The sequence below is a fragment of the Glycine max genome, chromosome 17 (assembly GCF_000004515.6).
Source record: "Glycine max cultivar Williams 82 chromosome 17, Glycine_max_v4.0, whole genome shotgun sequence".
NCBI classification, from domain to species: Eukaryota; Viridiplantae; Streptophyta; class Magnoliopsida; order Fabales; family Fabaceae; genus Glycine; species Glycine max.
This window is the reverse complement of record NC_038253.2, coordinates 3,845,958-3,864,885: the sequence shown is the minus strand read 5'-3', so window position 1 is coordinate 3,864,885 and position 18,928 is coordinate 3,845,958. Positions and strand designations below refer to the sequence as shown.

Genomic DNA, 18,928 nt, shown 5'->3' with positions numbered 1-18,928 from the left:
ATAATCCATCACATGTTCAAATCCAAAGGGAAAAGCAATCATGTTGAATAGGAAAGAAAAGGGTGGTTCTCATTTACCTTTAGAAAGACAGCAGCATGATTAAGTTAGCACACAAACATGTTACATTACTATTAGATCCACAGTCACAAGGTTATAATAATAATAATATTGAGAGCAATTAATTCCGGAAAATCATTTCTTTTTATTTGAGATGTAGTAAGCAGTAAGTGACGAGCTAAAGAAAGTTCTGTAATACAAGAGGGCTTTTGCTACAGAACTTAATCTTGTTCTACCCCTCAACACAATTGTTATGTCGTGCATCTCCACCAAACAAAAAAGAAAAAAGAAGAAATAAAAAAAAAAAGAGCTCCCTAAAGAGGCCTGTGTCGCTTGTGGCCAGCTTTGCCATCAGATTTTACAGCACCACTTGAATCCCCTTCGGAAGAAACTTCCATGGATTTGGTGAAAGAACTTGAAAGATCCGCATAAAGGTCAACCACTCTTCTGATGTTGTTGTTGAGCTCCCTAATAAGTCCAACGTTTCTGCTGAGGTTGTCAGGGACCTTGGACTCATGATTCTGGTTTATCTCATTGATGAGTACCCGGTTCTGATCCAAGATGTTCTGGACTTGAACAAAGCTTTTCTTAAATGTCTGCAAGATCTTGCTATCAATCTGGGTACCGTTGCCAAGACCAGAGAATGTGTCACCCTCCATATTTTTTTTTTCTTTTTTAAGGAGTCAAAAGCTTGATCGAGTCAGAACCAGCCCTGCATCATGGTCGAAAAGAAGATGATGAGAAGAAAGAAAGAAAGAAAGAACAAAAACAGATGTGGAATATATTGAAAGCATTTGGAGATATTTTTTAATTTATCCATAATCATATCCCTCCTATGTGTACCTGCCTGCACTAACCTAAACAGAGAGACAAAACATAAGCAGTTTTGGAATTGTTTAAGGCATTGGGCAGATGAGACAAGCTCTGTAGTAGAAATCATGACCACCATGAGTTCATTTTCCAGAGGAATCAGATTATAAACATCAATTATTATTATTATTATTATTATTATTATTATTTGTACTGTTGCTGTTATTATTATTTATATTGATGAGGGTAATTTTAAAAAAAATGATGAGATGGGAAAAAGCAGATCCCATTTCCATAAAAGGAACCTTTTTTTTAATGTACTCAGAAAATACCTACTTAGCACAGAGTTCCAAAGAAGAATCTAAAAGCCACCCCCACCCAAAAGAAAAAACAGTCAATGATGCAGAGGAGGTTATATTATGAAGTACTATAGCAGAGACAGTATCATTAACCCTTTTCAAGCAAAATTACGAAAAAAAAACAAAAAAAAATTAAAGAAGTAACCGTCCAAATGTTGAAGAAAAACAAAATCCCATTTAATAATCTCAGATTGGCATTAGTTAAAACTCAGCAAAATCCGAATTAACGTGTTAATATCTCAGGAATTAAAATGTTACAACCGAACTCGGAAAACTTGCAGCAGCATAGCATAAATTCCTTTGAGTAGGAAACAGAAATTGGTCGAATAAAAACAAAAGAATCCATTTGAAGCCCAAGGCATCTCAAAACCAACTAAATTACAATATCTGAGATCCCCTGTGAATATATTAGTAAACCGCTAAGAAGAAGAAGAAAGAAAGAGAGAAAAAGAGCTGATAAAACCAATGTCTCGGTGAAACGGAGATCAAGAAACTCATCATGAAACAGTGGAGGAAACGTTGTCAGATAGAAACAAAGACTAGAGAACAAAATTCACATTTTATGAAAGCATGGATGTTAGTTATTTATTTATTTGCTTTGCCAAATTCATATAAAAAGTTAAAATAAAATAAATGATTCAAAAGGTGTTGTTGTTGATAATTAATAATATAATAATTGGAATGAATGGAAAATCGTACCTTGAAAATCTGGAACATTATATTGAGGGAGAAGAGACAGAGATTGAAAGGGGGGAGACGAGGGATTCCCGAGGAGCAGTGAGTGATAAAGATCGGCGATTGAATCGAATCTGCGGAGCAAAGGGGCTGTCCTGTGAATTCAGAGAGAGAGAGAGAGAGAGAGAAAAGAGAGAACAGAGAATATGTAGATTTGACAGTCACGCTCGGACCCCTTTGTGTCTTAATATTTAGCACTATTCTATGATGAATATCCACCTCTTTTCTCACTCTCTCTTTTTTTTTTATAAGCTATAGGAGTATTAATTTCGATACGCAGTTTACTAAGGACCCTTCATTAAATATTTTAAATTTTATTTTATTAATCCACATATATAATTTATAATCAAGAAAAACGTTAATGACAAAATATCTGACATATTTTTTTAATATACTATTTTTTATTGATGGAAATTTCTTAAAGATTTTTAAAAAAATGTAAGCCTCACTATTTTTTGGTGAATAATGTGAATGCGGGTCTTCGCAGCGTCGAGTGCATTTGGATCTCAACCTCCCCAGGGTCGAGCTCTCCCGCCTTGTCGCAGAGCCCAATCAAATCAAGAGGAAGATTCACTACTTGTCTAGTCTATATTTTTTTTAGAATCTAACAATTTATTTGATTGCCTTTTTTTTATGATTTTTTAGTTTCTAATTAATATTAACTAATAAAAAGTGTGTATTAAGAATAATTTGTTATAAAGTATATTGCAAACAATAATTATGATATGCTAAGGGGTGTTTGGTAGGGGATCCTTTTAGGTTAAAAATCTTAAACTCCCATGTTCAGTATACATATTTTAAAATATTATTCTCAAAAATCAAACATTTCTATCATTGTTTTTTATTTATCTTTATTGAGTTTTCCACTAACATTCTCATGAAAAGGGTGAAAACATAACATTTTTGTGTTAAAAAGTAGTTTTATTGTGATAAAAACAAATAAAAAATTTCATGTTAGTCATTATATTATTTAATTTAGTAAACACACATAAGTTTTAATAAAATAACATGTTAATATTTGATTTTCAAAAATCTTATATAAATATTCATGATCAATCAAATAGATTTTAGTAATTTCTAAAATTATGATTTTTCAGAATTTATGATTCTCAATAATCATTAATTTTAGTTAATAACATATAATATTATAAAAATATGTAAATTTTTATATATAATCACATCATGTATCATATGATATTACATTTAATAGCCAGGATTCTTTTTTGACCAATAGTTGGGTTCTTAAGTTTCATTTTTTAATATTTTAAATTAGTTTAAGTTCTCCTTGTATTTAATTTTAGTGAAATAAACTAACACTTAAAGATATTTTATTTACATGTCCGTATATATGAAGGAGTATCTATTGAAAAAATACAACTTCTTAAATAAATTTGTGTCCTTCGGAAAATTAGTTGTTGCTGTTTGATAAAAAAGATACCCTGAGCAACGAAAAACAAATTACTCTGTTTATCGTTTTAAAAAAATAATCTATAAAAATTGGGGAATATTTTGGACAATCAGAAAGAGAGTTGCTTTAATAGGAAGGTTTAACTTATTTAGTTGAATTTTTTTTAAAAAAAACTTATTTAGTTGAATAATGTATACAAGTTATTATAAATTTTTTTAATGAGTTGAATTTATATGAGTAAAAAATGATAACCGGAAGAGAAAATAATATCTACGGTTATAATATAAAAAAATTATTATCCAATCATAACTTTAACGTATCAAAAGTTGATTTACTTTTTGTAATAATTATATTATAAATCATACTAATACCATTAATCATACAGTAATTTTATTTGATTTACATAAAATTATCTCAACTAAAAAATATATGATTTAAAAAATACTATCAATAGTAATTAATTTATTATGTAAAAGTTTTTACATATATCAAAATCAAAATTAAACTCTTTTCAGATTACAAAATAATAGTGCATTTAGATAAAGAATTTTAACTGAGAAAAATAATTTATCAGAAAATTTAAATTTTTTCTGTAATCTAAAATTTATTGTTTGAATTTCTTTTACGAATAATTTAAATTTTTGAAATTTTAAAATAAAATTTTAAGCAATTAAAAATGTGAAATTTTAGTTTCCTTTAAAATGTGAGAAATTGAAATTTTCTTGAAGAATTTTCTTAAAAATTTGCGTATTTACTTTATAACATTCATTCTCTATTTCACCTGAAAGTTTTCGAAATCCTTATTCTCGAACTTGCGACTCTTCTCTCACGTCGATGATCCTCTTCTTCAAGAAATATCGTTTGAGCTCATGGAACATCGATCGTGTGTGCATAGGGGGACACGTAAAACTGCACTCGTCAGTTAGGAGAAACAACCATAGCTATTCATCACGCGACGGAGGTGTTTGCCGGCACAGAAGACTTGGGTGATGCCTTATGCCATTCAGTGAATGTTGTAGTCGAGTGTGATGGTGTATATTGTTGTGTCCTGGTTTTCCTGCGACTTTCCACGTCACATCAATATCATTCTCTTTAAAAGCACACCAAACATATTTTTTCTTCTCTTTGCATTCATTTTATTTTACCCTCACAATTTTAATTTCTTTTATCCAAACATAAAATTTTGAAAACAAAAAAAATTTAATAAAAATATTTGAAAATCTTAAAATTTAAAATTTTCTCATCCAAACACACTTAAAAAAAATTCATTTCATTTGTTTTTTTAATTGAGAAGTGTCGGGAAAAAGTCTTTGTCCTTCGGAAGAAACACTCAAACGATATTTTTTTCACGACACGTGGCTAGTTCATAATGTCAAGATTTCCATGATGAAAGACCCTACTTTTGCCAGCAAACCATGTACCAATTCTTTCGTTAATATTGATAATCAAACATATTATGATGGCGGATGACAGGAGTTCAAAATATTGTGTCGGCCGTTTTTATTTTTATTTTTAATGTGAATGCTAACCACCATTAATTCTTACGAGTAGCATTCTCTCCTCCCTAATTATGGCTAGATTTAATACGGCTCTCGAACAGGTATAAGTTTTTTTACTGGCTTATAAACTATCATGATTAAAAAAAAAATTTAGTATGAGTTTATTTTTCATAAACTCCCTCAAAAAGTTTATTTTGATAAGTTATTTAAAATAATTTATGAAAAATAAGTTAGCTTAAAAATTATTAATTTTTTTCTTTTCAATTTTATCATTATTATCTAATTTAAAATTTTATTTTATCATTTTATTTAATTTAAAAATCCTATCTTTTATTGTTTGAAAAACTATTTCTCTGATCTAATTTATCATTTTTATATGCACACAATAATAAACTCATCCATTATTATTATGACGTTGTTTAAGGTTATAAATAATTTGAATCATATCAATTTTATAATTATTTATTGAATTATTTTTAAATTTTTTAAAATTATATGACTTAATTTAAACAAAATTTTAAATATATATGATTAGTTTTCAATAAAAAAATATTTGATATGTATTATGTTTCTTAGTTGTATAAGTGAGAGATTAATGCATTCAAGTTATTTCTATCATAAAATTCATATATAAAAAATATTAAATATATTTTTTATGTCATTTGATATTTATCAATTATTTTTATCAAATACTTTCAATAAAATCAATTAGTTTATAAGTTTTCAGTTTATGGCTTGTAAGTTTCTAACTAATTTTACCAAACATAGAAAAAACTTTGGGTGTTGAAACATTGTCCGCAAAGCCATCTTGCACAAACTCACCCTAAAATGTGAAAACCGAATAAAATGAACTCATGTAACAAAATTTTATGATTTTTTAAAAAATCATAAAATTGGTAGCATTTACAACATTACCTCATAAATTGGTAGCATTTGCAACATTATCTCATAAAATTGGTATATATCTTGATAGGAACGTGAGAATAAGTAACATTACCTCATAAATTGGAATCTAGAAATCTTATGTGGTAATAGAAAGAGAGTGTGACAATGAAAATGTTGTCCTTCCATTTTGATCATCACAATATTTCAAAGTGAAATAAAGGAAAATATGTTGAAAATTAAAAATAAAAACCTACTAAATCAAAGACAATGTGAGTATTTGTGTGCAGTATTTAGTTTAAAATTTTTCCTTACTATTTTGATAAAGTTTAACTGTAATAAAAAAATAACATTTAATAAGATAAACATTTAAATAATCAAAGTTTGAAATATTTATTGTTTCAATTTTTTAGCATTAAATATTAATTGATTGCACATTTAAAATATTCATTATTTCGCTTTTTGGTCAAAGTTTGACTAGTATTTCCGTTCGTGAATTGCATAGAATAATTAGTTATTTCTATATAATTATAATCTATAATCAATAATTTTTTAACTATATCAATTATATTATAATTAAAAATTATATTTTACATGAAAAAATATTTTGAATACAAAATTTATATTTTACATTTAAAATAAATACTTTAAATAATACTTGTAGGAAAATAAGTAGTATTCATTTGGACATCTAAAGATTAATTAAAGAATAGTAAAATATTTTATTAGAAAGACATTAATTGATTAATAATTTGTAATACTTTCTATTTATTTATTTTTTTACTTTTTACTCTGTCAACCTATTGCGAAAGGAAGTAGAGACATTTGAAATTAGTTAACCTATTATATTAGAAAGACATAAATTGATTAATAATTTAATGTTTTCAATTAAAGGTATTTTTTTATTAATTAATTTATTTAATGAATAATACGGAATTTAAATCTTGACAAACACGTAACTGATTGTAAGATTTTGTGTGCACTGAGCAAACTGAAAAAAATATATCCTGATAACCATTTGAATTTTATCCTTCTTGCATGCATTTTGTGTGCTAAAATCATTAATAATTTGTTTATAATCAATATTCATAAATGATCATATTTAATAGAAATCAAAACAAGTTTATTTAATCTATCTTGTGTCATAATTTCAAATAGAATTTTAACAATTTTAAATTTGAAAAATTAGCTTCTTTTAGTATATACAGTAATAGCAACAATAATTAATATTATTTTATAAGTTGTATATGAATTAGAAAAGCAATTAAATATTTTCAAATAAATCAATATCATAAAGTTTGATTTTGATTCATTGTTGAAGTTTGAATCATAACCATTATAATTTTTAGTTAAAAACTTTGTTTACGTAATTATGTTAACACTGAAAGCAATGAAAAGAATCTCATATTCTACTCTCTTGCATTTAACATTATACTTATATTGTCGATTCTTTTTCTCAAAGTTGAGAGTAAATTTGATTGAGAAGTGAAAACATCACTATTAATTAACTAATTACTTGTATTTTTTCTCTAAAAGAAATCTATTGAAAAATGTGTTTTTATATAATTTTAAATTTGTGTATAAAAATTCTTTTGATATCTGTATAAACTATATAAAAAAATTTAGTGTCCCTCTAAAAATGAGAACTTAAAGGGTTGCCCGCCTAAACTGCTCTTGGGTTCACACAACACTTTCTGTTATACTTTTTTTTTAAAAAAAGAATTTATATAATTGATTAAAATGTATTAAAAGTCATAATTTTTAGTAGATTTTATTTGTGGTTTAATGATTTATGTGGTGATTTATGTTAAATGAGAAATAAAATTAATCATAATTTTTATTAAATTCTAGAGAGTAATTGAAAGAGAGTTGGGCTTGACATTCGTCTATTTTCATTGATTGGTGCGGTGGGCGTAGTGATGGTGATAATAAGATATTTAATGGTTAAGTTGTCTGTAATAATTCCCATAAAAAAACGTTGTGTTGAATAGTTGGATGGATACCGTATACTATAATTGTACGAGGGGAAGGCCTGCGAAGTGGATGAGGATGGTGGAAATCCAAACGGGGTCAACACGAACGTGATTTTCACTAGGGAACGGCGACGTCTGGCAAATGAGAATTTTCTTAATAAAAAAAAGAGTTTTGTTTGGGTGTAGTTAATAAAAAAAGAGAAATGAAGAGGTACAAGGAAATCTGGGGCAACTGTTTTGGGCGAATGATAAAGGAACACGTAGAGTGATGACCATTGGCTGCCAAGAAGCTGGGTCCCATCTCAGTCGGAGAAGTGTGTCACGCTCACAACCACGCTGCTAATAACGGGACTGGACACACTCATGCCACTGCCCCTTCACGCTACTTTTGCCCTCCATTTTCCTCCACCCCTAAAAAAAGGAAAATAAATTAATAAATTATATTTTCATCTCTTTTAACTTATTCATAATTATGTAAAAATTAATTAATTTAATTGATAGTACTCATTTTATTAATAATATGTATTATTATTTTTTTAAAAAAATTCTTAGAATTATTTGAACTCTTTGTTTCACTTTTTTTTTTTTTTTTTACTTCAAATTTATTCGTTTTATCTAATATATGCTGGCCATATTTTTCAATCTTCATAGAAAATATTTTCTTATTAGTAATTAGTATTTTATACTACATTTATTATAAAGTAATTAAGGAAAATTTTAATATATAAAAAGATTAATACAAGAGATCATTTAGAAAGAGACTTATAAAAACACACAATTTTTTCTTCTTCAAAAAAGTGTATTACGTATAAAAACAGAGGTAATAATATAATAAGAAGAGAATAGAGCCTTAGAAAGAAAATAAGATGAAGAAATGAATTTATAAATATAATTATTATTGGTTGTCAAAAAATATAATTTATTTTAATGTTATATTTATATGAATTTAATAAGAATCTGTAGCAATTCAATTATTAAAAATAAATATTTTGTTAAAATAGGTTATTAGTGAAAAATGAAAATCTTACAAAATGACTTAATATCATCTTATTGAAATGATTTAATTGCCTCCAAGTTCGCAAGCTGATTCCCAACCTTTTTTCATTTCCTCTGGAGCTAGTCTAGTTGAACTGTTGAAGCACAGATGTTTTTTGGGCCAACTTTATATATGCCTCTAAACTGAAGTTTAGAGAAAGTTTTAGCCAATGTGGTAGAGCTTCTTACTATAGGGTGTATATATTTTTTTTCTTCTGATTACCCGTGGTTAATAATTATACATCATTTAATTCGAGGAGTTTTGCTTTTTTTTTTTAATAATCTCCGTAAAAACAGATAAAAGCAGCGGTTGCAAGATTTGAATACTACATTGACTTATTGTGGTCACTAATATGATGGAACAAGAAATTTCGTCATCTGTCGATGTTTGATGTTAGGTTAAATGTAACCCAGAAAATGATATCGATAACGTGAATGTTGTGTAAGTAATGATCGTGCGAATTTAGCGGGGAAGAAAATGGGCAACCATTTTACTCTTGACATTGTTTGTCCTTTGTAATTTGTTAATTAATAAAAAAACCTTTTTACATTGGCTAGTTTAATTAGAAATTGGATTGTCGCTTTCAATTAGTCAAATGAATCAAGTTTAGGGATTTTCTTTTGGATTGAAGTTTATATAGAAGTGTGACATACGCTACAGCACTGTTTTTCAAAGCCAAATATTATACTACGAAGATATGGATTTTTCAATGTCATCCCACTAAAATATTAGTTTTTACCTTCAACGAGATAAATGCTTATTTTGTATAATTAAAATTTATAATAAATAAATATTTTTAAATATATAAATTATATTTTAGATTTATAATGAATTAAATTATGATATAGAGTTATTTTAAATTATTAATATTTTAAAAAATATTAAATTTTAATTTATAGATTTAAATAAAAACATGGTAGATTGAAACAGTTAGAAATATTAAATAGAAAGAAAAGGATAAAAGAAGAAGAATTTGATATAGTTGAAAGAGATTTTCTTTAGCTAATTACAAAGGTAATGTGTGAAAAATACAATTAAAGAAATAGAAAAAAAATATTGAAAATGTCCAATTGAGAAAGGAAAGAGGGTGAAGGATTTACTTTTCGATACATGTATTCTAATATACCTACACATGACTTACAAATGAGATATCATTAACAAAAATGGGATGCAAAAACTTGGTGTTGGAGTAGGTCAATGATATCGACTAATGAAGAGCATCTCTAACGTGAAAAAATCACCGAAGTTTCTTAATTTAATACCAGTATTTTATAATTTAATTTTTACACTTAATTTCCACCATGTGATATTATCTTTCTTAATTATTTTTTTTTTCAACCAAGAAGCTCATCAAAGTTTCTTAATGGATCCCACAATGTACCTCACATTTTTGTATTTTACTATTATTCGTCTTGATTTTAATTTGGTATATTTCTATTTCTATGTTAAGTGTTAAATAGTAAATAAATATATGCTACATTTTAATTAAATAAAATACACTTTCAAATTCAACATGCATTAAAAATAATGCAGATTAAAATCAATAACAATTTTTAAAATACATAAAGAAATGTAAATTAATATATTATTAAAACAAAATTCATTTTTGGTAATTGTTGCTACATTTTTTTTGTTAATTTTTTTTGAATTAGCAAAAAGTATGGATGTTTAAACCAAGGAACCTGAACATTCAACTAAATCCACGTATCTTGATTAACCGAGCGAGATTTTTTTTTTTTTTGACAGAACCAAGCGAGATTCTTGATGTCTACGGTACTAAAAAGAAAAAAATGAAATGTTCTAGCAATCCATATAGTCCGGATCAAGATTCTTTGCTCTTAAAGTTTTAACTGTACCAATCTTAATCCTTAAAGATGTTTCTTTATTTGTTAAGATAGTTTTTCAAAATTTATATTATAACTGTTGGGGACCTTCAGGTTGCTGTTAAAAACGATCCTTTTTCCATTCTCTGGCGAGGCTGTTAGAAAACCAAACCAGCTAAACATTCCACCTCTCTTCCGGGTGGCCGGCCAGATATTTATACTTTACTTATTATTAAATGCAAGAAAAGATCCAAGGTTATTGCTTACATAGCCAACCACATGGAAGGAATGAAGAAAGATTAAAAGGAAGATCCATATATCCTTGGTTGCGAGTCACGTTCTTCAAGTTGAAGGAGGGTGTTGGAGAACACGTTAAAGATGAGGTTCTAGGGGCTATAAGAGGAATTCAACGTAAGTTTCAGTTCACTTGCGGGGGAAATTTCTCTCCCGCCAGAGCCAAAGGGTTCTTCATAGCTTCCCTTGAAGTTTTTCCTGGATTAAATGAACCATGAGGAGCTAGGGAACTATCTGAGGAATGAGAAGATCAAGGAGCATCTCGAGAGTGTGATGGTGCTTCATTATGTGGTACCATCATCATCCAAAACGCACTCAGCATCTTAAATACTGAGGTTATTATCATGTTGTAATAATCAGTTCCGGTATGAAAACCCGTGTCATTCGCTTTACTATATATATTGTATGGGACCGCATGCTATGGAATGACACTACTTAACAAAATAATAATGGACTGCAAAATTTGTTATATTTCATGTTTGGCTTTACGTAGTAATTAATTGTTTTGTTCAATTTTTATTAAATTGATTTTCGGCCATTATTCATTTTGTGTTATATAGCTACTTTCGCTGGCCACATACATACGTTTAACCTAAATTGAATAGCTTCCTGAGTTTAATTTCACTATTCTTGTATACTCCTCCAAGAAACCAAACAACGTTACACCCGGATTAAGAAATCTGTGGAACATATAAATGCGCAACCTCTCCCCATTACCTGGATATAATCATTGTCTTAAACCATTGAACTACTATTGCTTGTTATAATAATGTGGGAAAGAAATATAAAAGTACCATGGACAGACACATATAAGTCGTTTGTTCAAGTTTTGGTACACAGTTATATATATCAATATGCAGTATTCCCTCCCTACAAGTGGCCACTAGATAGTTAACCATTTTTTAAACAAAAAGTCTGTTGTATAAACACCTTTAACCGTTTCTTAGTTGATGATTTGATATTTTAATTAAGAAATTTGATAATGTGAAGAAAGACATTTATATATGCTGCAAATAGATCATGAGAAACTGGTATCTTGATATCTAGGGTGATTTCAATCTTGAAGTAATGCATGGGTATGTTCTTAATTTCAATCCTGACAACAGAAAAAGAAATCTGAGGAACCTTTGCTATGATCTTTCAAACATGGAGAAGTTTCTGAACCCAAAACTATTGTATTTGCTCTTAATGCATTTAAGATCTGTTGAGAAATCTTTCATATTTACAATCTTTCAATGAATGAATCAACCAACCTTTCCTTGGTGATATGATTTCAATGAGTAGGTAACTCAGCATAGAAAGAATTTACAACTTCACTGTTGTAGAGCTATGGACCTTCAAGTTTCCTCAAGGCATTTTTTTCTGTCTTCACCCACATATACGTGATACTCATCTAGACACTTATGTGAACAACACTATCAATAGCATCTTGAATTAGCCATACTTCAATATTGCTTTCTGTCTGAAATAGTCCAAATTAAAACTTTTAAAACGTACATACTCAGCACATACTCATGACATACTCGGCTGTGCTAATTACTCCAATTTTATCATTATATGCAAATAATTAAGGGTGACAAAAATGGAAAAGCTAACTAATGCTTTCAATTCAAGATTAATGATTCGGATAAAAATGTTAAAATTAAAGGCCATCCACAATAATGAATATCTATTTTGTGCAGGGCTAGTTGCACACTTTTCCTTTTCTGCTAAGGTGAAATGCAAACTTGTGTTTGTGCAGTGCTAACAGCCAAATCTAATGCTGTCAAGGAATGCGATAACAGCCTAATTCAGTCACTACATCAATTTGGTCCTTTAATTTAATTTATTAAATGATAAATATATATTTAGAATTTTAGTTTAATAAATTCTAAAGATGAGATTTAGAACTGCACATTACAGTTCAGTTTGAAACTACAGATATATCATCCTCCGTTCAAAAGAGAAAAGAGTGTAATGTGAGTTTCTGTGCTTCATGCAAATGGTGTGTGTGCATTCTGAAGTAAACACACAATTATCAACGTAACAAGCTTATTGCACACCTACTTCTTAAAATAAATCACACACAAAAAAGCCATATGATTGCATTACAAAGTGTCTGACACAGTTGCTTGGTTGCGGTAGCAGTCCCCTTTCTTTTTTTTTATATATTATAAATTAGAAACATTTTAAATGAATAAGAGGGACTTCAATCTTTATTAGTTAAAAAAGAGAAGTTGGATTCCAAAAATAGTAGTTTCATCTCTACCTATGCTTCTTTGGTATGCTTTCTAGTTGTGAATAAACAAAGGCCTACACGTACTTATGAGAAACTCCTTTCTTTTACATTCTGTTGTGTTGGAAAACCAACCAATGAATGATATACCATTCAAGTAGAAACCAACTTGGTTATCGTTAAGTTTATAGCACTTATAAAAAAATAATTTGGTTTCCTTTCTCCACACAACTACTTGTGACCCTAGTGACTTAGTTGCATGAATTTTATTAGACTTTCATGTCAATCAGAATATTTTTTTTAATAATTTATTAGACTTAATTACATATTTTATCACTTAACTATCATAATGTAAATTGTATCATTTTTTTTTGCAATTTTACCATTAAATTTTATTTCTTTACACATTTTACAATTGAGTTTTTCAATTTTCATGCATTTTATCACCATGTAAATATTTTTTATAGACTATATATCTCATTTTTAAATGATAAAAATATAAAATAAGTCACCTAACATTATAATTATTAATATGAATTTAGTTTTACAGGATAAAATCATAATAATGTTGTGAATGATTCTACCATATTCATATAATCAATAGGAAGAAGAAGGAAAGTTGTGAGTTGCTCATATGCATATGATCAATACGAAGAAGGAAAGAAAAAGAATGATCAATAATTTCTTTTTCAAAATATGATTTTTTAATTCATATTTTTTCGATGATTCATATTCTTGACGTACCCATATTTTTGTCTATATTGATAAATGCAACACAAATGTGTTTCTTATGTATAAACTTTTTTTTATATGTTTCCTTATATTACGAAATCACACCACCTAGTCACCTATGACTCAATGATTAGAAAAAAAATTGAAATACATTTCTTTCAAGTATTATTCACAAATCACAACAAAAACATATTTTCTTCGAGACTACCCATGTTGTAAAAAAAGAAATCATAAAAAGAGATGTAAGAATAACAAAGCCTTACTACTATAGGAATCTTGGGTCATTGGGTCCATGTACATTAAACGGGCCTCAGGTCCTATGAACGGCACCCCACACAAATTAAGTTAGAAAAAAAAAAAAAAGATTCAAGTCTGAACTCTGAGCCCTAAGCGTCAGCGTCAGCGAGATTGATTCAAGGCACAGGCATCGTGCATTATTGGTGCTTACGATGCTGTGTCTGAGAACGCCGTTTTGTCTGAGTTTCTCTGCCACCAAACACCTCCGTCAAATACAGGCGCGGCCGTCCAGATCTTGCATCAAGATGGCGTCAACTAAAACGGTGGAGCACATTGTCCTGTTCAAGGTGAAGGAGGAAACGGAGCCGTCAAAGGTGAGTGACATGGTGAACGGACTCGGCTCTCTGGTGTCGCTGGACCCGGTTCTCCACCTCAGCGTGGGCCCACTCCTCCGCAACCGATCCTCCGCCCTAACCTTCACTCACATGCTCCACAGCCGCTACAAGTCCAAGGAGGATCTCGAAGCGTACTCAGCACACCCTAGCCACGTCAGCGTCGTCAAGGGATACGTGCTCCCCATCATCGACGACATCATGTCCGTCGATTGGGTCGCCGATGACCTCGCCACCGCCAGTCTCGTTCCGCCGCCGGGGTCCGCGGTTCGAGTCAGCTTCTTGAAATTGAAGGAGGACGCGGATAAGGACACGGTGTTGGGCGTGGTGAGAGGAATTCCAGAGAGTTTTAAGCAGATTAGTGAGTTCAGTCTTGGGGAGAATTTTTCGCCGGGGAGAGCCAAGGGTTTCTCGATTGCTTCGCTCGCGGTTTTCCCGGGGCCGAGGGAGTTAGAGGCAGTGGATTCGAACGAGGAGTTGGTGAATTACCAGAAGGATAAGGTTAGGGATCAAATCGAGAGTGTGGTCGTGGTTGATTATGTGGTGCCAGCGCCTCCTCCTGCTCAGAGTGCGAGCCTTTGATGGGGTTATTGCTACGCTATGCTTTCTTCTTCTTCTTTTGATAAGCTTAATTGTTATTATTAGTTTATTTTGTTAGCAGGATGGATGAAACCCCTTTTCTTCTTCTTAACTACCCAACCAATCTTATATCTCCCTGGCCTATGCTTTGTATATGTAAACTGTTTCGTTATCTATGCAAGCACGGACACCTCAGCTCCTTGCCGTGTCTCGTGCGTCCGTGTTAGTGTCCGACACCGAGCGTCCGTGTTAGTGTCCGACACCGATACGACATCTGTACTACGTTCTATATTTTGGACATTACAAGTGTCTGTGTCGTGTCCGGTGTTCGTGTCGGTGTCCATGCTTCATAGTTTGTTATGCGATTTTACCAGAATAATGTCTCTTGAGTGTTGCTATGATGGTAATGATTCACTCAATTTGTGAGATTGTTTTAGAACAGTCTTTTGTTGCTCTGCACTGCAGCTGGTTTTAGTGACTAGTAGATTATACCCAGAATCCTATGGTTGTATGAAAGAAAGTGGAAGGGGCTAGGCATCTTAGATATCGAATTAAACAGCACCAAGCTTAATAATGTCTAATAACTATTAATTTTAATCTATTGCCTGGGTTGTAACTTGTAAGTTGATATCATGTGGAAAATATCATAATGGTATAATGACTAGCTGTAAGGCTATTAGTTCAAACAATTACTTGCAAATGGTGTAAGAGAGCAAGAGCAACTTCATACACAGTTACACATTTAACCCTCCCTGGACCTTTTCACACGGCTATCATTGGCACCCCTTCTCTTGTTCTTCATTCACCGGGCATATTCACTCTCCACGAGTACTTTAAACACGCATGGCCTAAAGAAGCTCAATCTCATTCACTCCTCCACAAGAGGAATCCTAACAAGTCCACACCAAGCATTCCATTTGGAGGTCTCTATTTTCCTTGGACGTGTGGCATTAGCTCATAGAAGCTGTCATGCCCACACCATAGTTTGGGAGCTTTGAACCTATTTGGGTAAAACTTGTTTAGAAACACTTTTAAGAAAAGAAAAGAATAAGATTTATGATATCTTAGAAGTGCCCCTCCATAGGGGAGCCTACTTTGTTTTTTCTCTCTATCGCCTACTAAAGGCTCGACCATGTCTCCTAGGGGAGCATTCACGGTAACTTAGTATCCAGCTAGACCCTTGTCAACCTGTCTGTTGTCTAGGTGAAGATTTAGTGCATATTTGGTTTAACTTATTTTGAAGGAAAGATTGTTTGTTTTTTCCAACTTTTTTGAGAAAACTTTCAAAAATTGTCTAGGTGAAGATTTAATGCATATTTGGTTTAACTTATTTTGAAGGAAAAATTGTTTGTTTTTTCTAACTTTTTTGAGAAAACTTTCAAAAAACAAACGATTATTTCTCTTACTTTAAGTGTAGTAAATGTGCACTTAGTAGTATATACTATATACTATATAGTCACACATTCCCCATCATATATTTTCCATTAAGTAAGAGAATTTCACGACTTAACTATCATATTAATCATCTTATTCTATGCAATGTGAGACACATAACAATGCAAGACATATATGATGGGGTAAGTAGTGTATAAATTCCTAGAGATGAGACTAAAGATTTCTATGTAGTGATAAGTTTATATTAAGGCCTAGCCTTCATTCTTTACTTTTTTAATCTATAAGCTTGGATGTGCTTACTAGTGATATAAAAAAGATTATTTCTAGATGCATGTTGCGTGGATGATATAGTTTTGATTGAAAAATTAAGGGAAGAGGGTAATTTTAAATTTGAGCTTTGAAGATCAATTTTGGAATCAAAGGATTTTTGCTTGAGCAGAAGTAAGATAGAGTGCATGCATTGCACTTTAGCAAGAAACAATAGGAAAATAATTTGGAGGTATAAATAGGAGATCATATCATGGGCTTCTAAGTATTTGGGATCAACATTACAAAAAGTATGGAGAAATTAACAAAAGTCACACATGGTATACAAAATGGATGGAGAAAATAGAAAAATAAATAGAGTTAGTGATGACTACAAAGTAATTACAAAGTGAATGTTTGACTTTAAATGAATAACACAAAAAAGAGAAGTAAAAATTAGAATGTTAAGAGGAATGTATAATCATATAAGTAATAAGATATAAAATGATTGGATGAGAAAAGATATTGGTGTGACATTTACTGAAGAAAAAATAAAAAAAAAATTGATTAAGATGGTTTAAACATTTGCAAATAAAGCTACTTTAGACCTAAAGGAGAGTAAATTGCATGGTTGATCAATTTTAGAGGACAGGAAAATTATGAAAGATATTGAAGAAAAATATTAAAATAAAAAATTATCATTTTAGAGGTCACTACGCAAACAAGCTTGATTAATTTATCTTGATTCACATTTACATGAATTAGATCGAGCTAGCCCGTTAATTAAATTTACTTCATTTTTGTTTGGTCCGTGTTTATCCTGCAGATTAATGAACTAGTACGCAAGCTGAATAATAAAAAAATATTTTTTAAAAAAACTTAAAAAAATTCAAAAAACTGGAAAACTAAGAAAAAATAAAATTGAAAAATGTCTATCATAAAAACAGTGATAAAAAGCATAAGAAAATATGTATGAATTAATGAAATAATAAAATCTAAAAGAAAATTTTATTACATCACTCAAACATCTATTAAAGCATAAATAATTCCATATCTTTAGCTTTTAGATAAAGAAAAATAGAAACATTCAAATAATAATAAGTACGAAAATATATACTTATCAAACAAAGAGTTATAATTACCCAGAATGAACGCTTTTATCATTTTTCAAATCATTATAGGGAGATCGAAAATGTAATCTAGTCCAAAATAAAAAAGCTTCTTTATGCAGTTCTTGTATAGTTGTATCATTTATCTCGTCTTCTAATTCCTGCTAAAAAGAACAATAGGTTTGTCTATTTATTTTATTTTTCTCTGCTCCAACAGTAGCATTGTTCAAATTGGTTAGACGCATTTTACCCATCTTGAATATTAACCAATTTCATTTCACTCTCTCTCTCTCTCTCTCTCTTTTCTCTTATTTTGTCCATTTATTTGCACATGCTACACAGCTAGGCTTGATCACATGCATATAGCAATTTTGCCAGTGCCACCCTCTCTAAAAGGTGGAAAAGTTTTACTTTGCCTTCCCAGCACATGGTGCATGTTTTGCCACACTATCTCAGCATCAAACACGCTACACAATATATCATCTGTACACTCTGCGTTTCTACAGCGAACCAAGCAGCAGGAGACAAATTTCCTTTGCTTCCACCACATCTCATGCAACAATTTTGGCATCATCCAGCTATATTCGTACACACTCACATGCATGCTCCTAAGGCCATTCCAAAAAATTCCTTCACATAAAACCATCCATTACCATGGTCTCATATATTTCCTTAATCAGAAAAACAAAAATTAATCTACCCTCATTTTGTAGCTTCATTGTCCCATCACTAGAAAACCACTGCCAATCTTGACATCTCAAGGTGGCTTCTGCTAATTGTTGTCTTGCTCTCATCATTGCTAGAGCTGCTCATGGCTAAGTTAATAATAACCTAGCTATAATCATTTAATAACCACACATGACAGGTGAGTATTAAGTAAAAGTGTTTATTTTAAATTTGCTTTTTTAAGTTTAAACAAGTTCACTCATAATTGATTATGGATATATAACTGGTTTTTGAAAATATTTTTTATAAATATTTAATACACTTTTATAACCAATTTTATGCATTAATAACGATGTTATGTTTAATTAAATTTGATTTTAAAAGGTAAAACTTATTACAACCACTTACTTGTCATATGTGGTTATTATAAAATCGGGTTAATTATGGTTATAATTAATTTTTTATGACTTGGTTATTATGA

General features: G+C 30.2%; 2 protein-coding genes across 4 annotated transcripts; one reads left to right on the top strand and one right to left on the bottom strand.

The window, feature by feature from the left end:
* Positions 1 to 182: 182 nt before the first annotated feature.
* LOC100817992 (protein ELF4-LIKE 3) lies at positions 183 to 2,230 on the bottom strand. 3 transcript variants are annotated; one of them, XM_003551092.5, is made up of 2 exons: positions 1,926 to 2,230; positions 183 to 769 (listed from the first exon to the last, which is right to left on the bottom strand). In XM_003551092.5, the coding sequence occupies exon 2, from the start codon at positions 714 to 716 to the stop codon at positions 372 to 374; it is 345 nt and encodes a 114-aa protein (XP_003551140.1). In that variant the 5' UTR covers positions 717 to 769; positions 1,926 to 2,230; the 3' UTR covers positions 183 to 371. The 3 variants fall into 3 exon arrangements, with proteins under 3 accessions (XP_003551140.1, XP_003551141.1, XP_006600445.1); XM_003551093.5 differs by lacking the exon at positions 1,926 to 2,230 and adding an exon at positions 901 to 1,860; XM_006600382.4 differs by lacking the exon at positions 1,926 to 2,230 and adding an exon at positions 915 to 1,859.
* A 12,032-nt stretch (positions 2,231 to 14,262) lies between these two features.
* On the top strand, positions 14,263 to 15,490 carry LOC100527770 (stress responsive alpha-beta barrel domain-containing protein). Its single transcript, NM_001250205.3, has one exon. It carries the CDS (start codon positions 14,273 to 14,275, stop codon positions 15,032 to 15,034), a length of 762 nt encoding a protein of 253 aa, NP_001237134.1. The 5' UTR covers positions 14,263 to 14,272; the 3' UTR covers positions 15,035 to 15,490.
* The last annotated feature ends 3,438 nt before the right edge of the window (positions 15,491 to 18,928 follow it).

Bases quoted from the DNA above. Each gene is read 5' to 3' on its own strand.
- LOC100817992 (XM_003551092.5), bottom strand. From the start codon at position 716: ATGGAGGGTGACACATTCTCTGGTCTTGGCAACGGTACCCAGATTGAT.
- LOC100527770 (NM_001250205.3), top strand. From the start codon at position 14,273: ATGCTGTGTCTGAGAACGCCGTTTTGTCTGAGTTTCTCTGCCACCAAA.